The sequence below is a fragment of the Plasmodium cynomolgi genome, chromosome 7 (assembly GCF_000321355.1).
Source record: "Plasmodium cynomolgi strain B DNA, chromosome 7, whole genome shotgun sequence".
NCBI classification, from domain to species: Eukaryota; Apicomplexa; class Aconoidasida; order Haemosporida; family Plasmodiidae; genus Plasmodium; species Plasmodium cynomolgi.
Genome location: NC_020400.1, coordinates 1,233,498 through 1,240,048, shown reverse-complemented (window position 1 = coordinate 1,240,048; position 6,551 = coordinate 1,233,498). Strand labels below are relative to the sequence as shown.

The 6,551-nt window shown below is 40.3% G+C and overlaps 2 protein-coding genes across 2 annotated transcripts; one reads left to right on the top strand and one right to left on the bottom strand.

Moving 5' to 3' along the window:
* Window positions 1-532: 532 nt before the first annotated feature.
* Window positions 533-1,888, bottom strand: PCYB_073810 (hypothetical protein; the record flags this gene model as incomplete). The annotated part of the gene is made up of 3 exons (XM_004221778.1): window positions 533-817; window positions 964-1,182; window positions 1,304-1,888. The coding sequence occupies 3 exons, from the start codon at window positions 1,886-1,888 to the stop codon at window positions 707-709; spliced, it is 915 nt and encodes a 304-aa protein (XP_004221826.1). The 3' UTR covers window positions 533-706.
* Window positions 1,889-3,238: 1,350 nt separating this feature from the next.
* PCYB_073800 (cyclophilin) lies at window positions 3,239-5,814 on the top strand (the record flags this gene model as incomplete). The annotated part of the gene is made up of 4 exons (XM_004221777.1): window positions 3,239-3,324; window positions 3,645-4,963; window positions 5,282-5,343; window positions 5,461-5,814. 4 exons carry the CDS (start codon window positions 3,239-3,241, stop codon window positions 5,812-5,814), a joined length of 1,821 nt encoding a protein of 606 aa, XP_004221825.1.
* Window positions 5,815-6,551: the final 737 nt, after the last annotated feature.

Genomic DNA, 6,551 nt, shown 5'->3' with positions numbered 1-6,551 from the left:
ATAGTCAAGTTTCATTCATGCAAGGTACCAAAAAAAAAAAAAAAACCTTTGGGGGGTTGCGTACGAGAGGGAATTATTTTATGCCATTTCGTTTTCCCACTATTTTTTACGTTTCCAAAGATACGCTTAACAGTGTGTTAATTGTTTTCTTTGTCGAGCGGAAAGATTACTCGCCGGGGTTGCCCTTTCAAATAAAAGTACACACATACATATGGCGCACATGTGCTATATATACACAATCCCGCACGTGCCTATGTGTACAAAGTGTGATTTCCCAATTCGGGGGTTTAATTTAAAAAACAAATAAAAAAAGGATTACAAAGTTTTGCTTGTTCGATGCATAAACAAAGATACGTAAACAAAGGAATTGCCTTTTGCAATTTTATTTTTTCTTCATTCATAGCATTTGTGGAAGGGCAAAAGGGATGGAACACACAGAGTGTATGCATGTTATGTCAAAATTCCCTAGGGGAGGGGGGCATCACACGTAAGGTAGAATGCTTAAAAAAGGTTAAGCTGTACATATGACAGCATGCTCGAATTATAAATTATATAATTTTGCGTAGGAGGGGATAAAACATATGGAAGCATGACTAATGGGCAGGGAGAAGAGCAAAACAGTGGAGTAAATAAATGCGTCGAATAAACAAGGCAAATGCAAAAAAAAGTTTTAATTATAAACAAAAGTGAAAACTAAACAAAATCGCTAGCAGTTGTAATCCTCGCTGAGGTCATCGCGTCCATCGCCGCTCCTGTAAACTTTCATGGCTAGCATTTTCGTCCGTCTAGCGGATGGGGGGTTCTCTTGAAAGAAATACTGCAATGAGGGAAAAAATAAAAATAAAATAAAATATAGAGCAGTTAATAAAATAAGGGGCTAACACCCCGTTTGCACATACTACACACTGAAATGCACGGAACGCAAGGCGAACGTCTTAAAAGCCATCAACTTTGCGCACTTACGTATAGAAAAAATTCGAAATGCTTCCGCGAGTAGCAACTCAAAATACACTCCGCATTCAGGCGCATCACCACGTTGTACAAATTGCTCAAGTAACAAAAAATTATGACAGTTAGCTTGTCTATTTTGTCGTAAACAAATATCTTCTTGATCACTTTTAGGCACTCGATTAGAAGCTTCTTTTCGACAGTCGTTATGAGCGTGCTGGCCTTGTGAACCTTCTGAAGAAATGGAAAAAAAACAGAAATATGGAGGGAAAAACGACACAAAATGGAAAGCGAAAAAAAAAAAAAAAAAAAAAAAACAAGATTTGATTTGTTCCCAGTGCGATATTCGTCTTACAAAAAGGGGCATAAAATTTTCCGTGTGACTGTTTAGCGACTTGACGTGTTCAATAGTCAGCCGGGGCTTCTCCAGGTATCTACATATGTTTACATATTTTGTATCTACAATATCGACATCTTTAACAGGGAGAGTATTGACACAATTTTCATTAAAATTATTGCACTTATAAAATTCTGTGACCTTTGCATTTTTGGTAAATTCTTTTATAACAATATCTTTTTTTACATTGGACGAAAAGGATAATTTGTTTTGCTGCAAAAGGTGAATCATGTCTATATAGTAGTCGTCCTTTTTCTCGCTTAGGTACTGTTTCGACCGTCCAATGGTTTCTAGGCACTCGCAAAAAGGCGCGCCAGAAGCGCGGTAACGGGAGCGGGGACGACAACACTCACTAACAGTACTGGCCGTGCTAGCACTGCCGCTGCTGTCGCCCTTGTGTTGGTACTTCTCTACAAATTCTTTGTAGCCTCTTTCCCGGCGCGCTTTGAAATACAAATGTGGGAACGACAAGTACGTGCAACACAATAAACACTTTTCTTGAAAATCCAAAAACTGGTAAAATCTTTTAAATAAAATTTCCATGTCTTCGTAGTGAAATTTTCTTATTTTCCCCTGATTGATATATTCAATGAGGTATTCCTTTTTTTTTTTTGTATTCATTTTTTTTCTCGCTTACGAAATTTACATACTCGTCTACATTAATTTTCCCCCTAGCAGCAAAATGGCTAGTTCCCTTTGTGGCCTCACCACAACGTCCTTTTCTCTCACCCAGCTGTGCGGAAATATTTTTCTTTTCAAACTTCTCAGTAACATATTCGTTTTTTATTTCATCTTGAATTTCACTGAATATATTTCCAATAAATAATCCGTCGTATTCACTCGATGTGTCATATGATGAGGCGTTTAAATCGAGTGACTTTACCATAAGGGGTTGGAGCAGTAGACACTGTCACATGGATGTACCAAGCAAGTATGTAGCTCCTTTGCATTCATCAATGAGAAATGCGCGCAAGCCTGGGTTTCCAACCAAAAATGCCCTTTTACTCTCACTTCCATACGAAGGAAAGGGGGGGGGGGAAGAGGCTACCCAGTAGCACAGGAGGGCGCTGCACAGAAAAATAAAAACGCGTTATTCTATTTCCGCATGGCGTTCTAACGCGGCACACGCGCTGTATGCGGTACGTCGGAGGAGGCTTAAACACGTGAGGCGCGCAAAAACGTTGCAATTGGGCAACTGAAAAATGTGACAGTGTGAGAAGTCCCCCTACACGTGCATTGTACACGTTTGCATAAGCGTATGCCAGTGCGTATGCCTATGCGCGTGCCCATTTCTAGTCCAGGGAAAAGCATAAAGGGTCATACTTTCTGAAGCACGCCAGCATAACGTCGATGGTAAAAATGGGTTTGTGTTTCTACATACAATTCTTGCATGTCATTTTTCCCCTTTGTGCAGCGTTCGTATGGCTAGGCGGCAAATATCGCTAGGCGAATTAGGAGAAAAAAAACAAAAAAAAACACATACGTATAGTAGTGCATACCGAGCACTTGCACAGTGCATACGCAATGTGTTCTCAGCACGTACATGCGCATAACTCACAACTCGCTGTGCATACGCTAAGGTACTCGCTGAAGCACGCGCACTTGGGCGCCCCTTCAAAACAGCACAGGGCGCAATTAGAAAAAAGTGCAGCTCGGTGTGGAGCTCGCTGACGAGTACCAATGCTCCAGTTGGTGCTCGCAAACGGGCTGAAGTAAAACGGACAAAGCGAAACGGCGAAGCGAAATGGCGAAGTGAAACGGCGAAATGAAACAAAATAAATAAATCCAGCTGAAGGAACAAAACTGACGCAAGTTCCCCCAATCCGTGGGTACCCTCCCGTACAATTTTTACGCTTCAAAATTTACGCGGCGAAATTCCCCGAATTGGCCACAATGGGAAAACACAAACACAGCAAAGATAAGTTGTACATTTTGCAGTCAGAGTATAGAAGAGATGCCTTGATAAAGAAGCAACACAAGTCCAGGAACGCGACCTTCCTCCCTTTTAATTACTGGTGAGCAGTTTTACCATAATATATGTTACGCTGTCCCAAGAGAAAAAAAAGGAAAAAAAAAACATTACACGTATGGGGCAGCACAAAAGCGTTCGCACGTAGGTATATATATGTTTATATGTATGTATGTGTTTATATGTATGTATATGTTTATATATGTACCCACTGGGGGCTACATTTCCCGCCACTGTATTTTGTTGTGCGCCTATGTGAAAGCATCCCCGTGCACAGTGGGACAACCTCTATACCCGACCCGTGTCGCCCACGTTGTTCCCCTTCTTCAGCTGCATAAGTCTAAGGCCCTTCAGCGACCCCTACTGTGATGAAGATGGAAGGCTGTACGATAAAAAAAGCGTTTTAGAAGAAATGGCCAAGGGGAAGGAGGAAAGGAAAAAAGCGGAGTCAACAATTGACCTGAAAAATCTAATTAAAGCAAACTTTTACAAACATAATAATGAGTACATATGTCCAGTGACGAGAAAGTACTTTAATCAACACTCAAAAATTATTTTAAATAAAAAAACGGGGAATGTATACTCCGCAGAGATATACAAATTATTTCAGAACAAAAAGGACATGTTTGATCCAATTACGCATGACCCGATGCAAAAGACAGATTTGATTGTCCTACAGGACCCCCTGCATAAAGCAACCAAATCGAATGAACTCATCCAAAACTCTGTTCAGGCGAAAAAAATAAAAACTCAATCGATTCAGGATAATGGGGCCATTATGAGTATCCTTCATGAAGTGCAGAAGCAAAAGGGGGATGTAAAAAGTGGGCAAGACAAATGTGAAGATGTCCAAATGGGGAAACATCGTTGGGGGAAGAAGGGAGACAAAAATGATACAACTCAGAATAAAGAAGGTATAGATGGAACACAAATGGAAAGAGGAGATGGTAAGTACCTCTTCTCCCAAAACTATGCTGACTCAGATGATCGAGAGGATAACAGCGAAAATGAAATAAAAATAAAATGTGAAAATTATAGTGACAATAAATTAGCGCAAAGTGTAACTTCAACCATATCGAACGTTACGTACAAACATAGCTTTATATACCTTTCCGAGAACCAAGTCCAAGACATGATTTATGAGCAGGTTCGAAAAAACAAGAAAAACAGTTACGTGAGACTCATAACGGATGTAGGCATGATCAACATTGAACTCTACGCCTCCACTTTGCCCAAGCTCTGCCACAACTTTTTATTCCTCAGTGAATATAAATACTATGACAAAACGGATATTTTTAAAAAGGATAAAAGGGAGGACATTGTTTATTTTGGTTCCTGTAAAAGTAATTACCATTTAGCGGCATCCGGATTTTATTGGAGAAAAAAATTAAAAAAAAAAAAAATGAGAAACAAGATAAATGACGAAAAGGCTATGCAGGCACTCAAAGAATCGATAATGGGGGTAAATAGCGACGATGATAGTGACGTGGCAATTAAATATGTGAAGCATACTGGGCACAAGCCCCCCTCGGAGAAGAGCTGCTTTGGAAATGTGTACCTCTTTAGGTACTACAACCAGATGTACTCCAACATGTTCTACATTTGCCTGGCGGAGGAGTACACCACGGGGGACGCCTGTGTGGGAAAGGGTGAGCTGGAAGTGCCTGCTGGCTTGAGAGCGTTCGTGCCTGCAGACTTGAGAGCGTTCGTGCCTGCAGACTTGAGAGCGCTTATTCATGCTGGCTTGAGATCGTCCGTGCCTGCAGACTTCAGAGCGCTTATTCATGCTGGCTTGAGATCGTCCGTGCCTGCAGACTTCAGAGCATTTGTGCGTCCTTGCGAAAAAGCAATCGCCCTGTGTGAACATAAGTTCTGACGAACCAGCCAAATCGTTACCCTAATTGCGCACATTGTTTTGCATTACCACATATTTTTCCCCCACCTCCCCCTGCACATTCCTCACGCAGTTGTAGGCGGAAATGAAACCCTCGGAAAGTTGAAAAATCTGGACCCCACTGCAAGTAGTCATGTAATATATGAAAGATGGACAGAAATACCGTTGCCCGGGATAAGCGACGTATATGTGTTTTGATCTTTACGTACCGCTACACGGTGATACGCGCTTGTCTACCCCCCCCCTTTGCAGGCTCAGCACACCCTGAACGAAGTCATCATTTATACAAACCCGTTCAAAGACGTGGTGAAAGAAATGAAAGCAAATATGAGAAAAAAGGAGGAGGAGAAAAGCGGACAGGAAAATAACACAGAGAGCTACATAGACGATGGAAAGTACGTCCAGAATAAAAATGACAGCATCGGTAAGTACATAAAGTGGAACGACTTCAAGAAGAGTGCAACGGCAGCAACCAACGCCGCGGCCCCACCCACCCATGCAACGAACACCAGTGAAGAATTAAGCAAACCCAAACTGAGCCCTTTAAAAAAGGAAACGCACTCAAAATCGAAGCAGAACAGTAGAATGGATTTTTCCTGCTGGTAGAATTAAAGCAGTTCCGTCTCAAAAAAAAAAAAAAAAAAAAGATATGCAAATAAGATAGAAGTTTTTTTTTTGTCAGCCAAAAGGCATAATTTCCGGAACGGAATAAAAAAGGCACATCAATGCTGCTTCACCGTGAACGGCTTTTTTTTTTTCGATTCTGTTTGGGAAGGCGCCATTGCGTCACGCATATGTACTACAATGCTATGTACGGTTAGTACACTGTCATGCTGCATATGCAAACTGTCCCCTCAGTTGTGTATGTTTTTTTTTTTACTTTTCCCCTATATTTTGTCAATTTCTTTTTTGTTTTTTTGGTAATTTTTTTGGGAATTAATGTTTTTTACTTTCACGTTCACGCTCACTTTTATTTCACGTTTACGTTCACTTTTGCTTTCACTTTTGCGTTCACTTTTTCTTTTCTTCCCCTTGCGTGTCCCTACCAATTTTCCCCGCTCGGCAAATTACATAACATTTTGCCTACAAATAAATAGCCAGCCCCCCCCCAAAAAACACATCATATGTCGCCCTTTTTTCCATAAAATGTTTGTATTTTAAACTTTGACATATTTTGTGCGACAGCTTTGCTAATTCTTCTTTTTTTTCATAAATCGTTTTTTTCGTATGTATAAAATTTAAAAAAAAACAAAATTGCTATTTTTCTTTTTAATTTTAAAATTGTATGAAAACAAAACAAAAAAAAAAAATATATTCGCCATATTATATATAAATATTGGGGG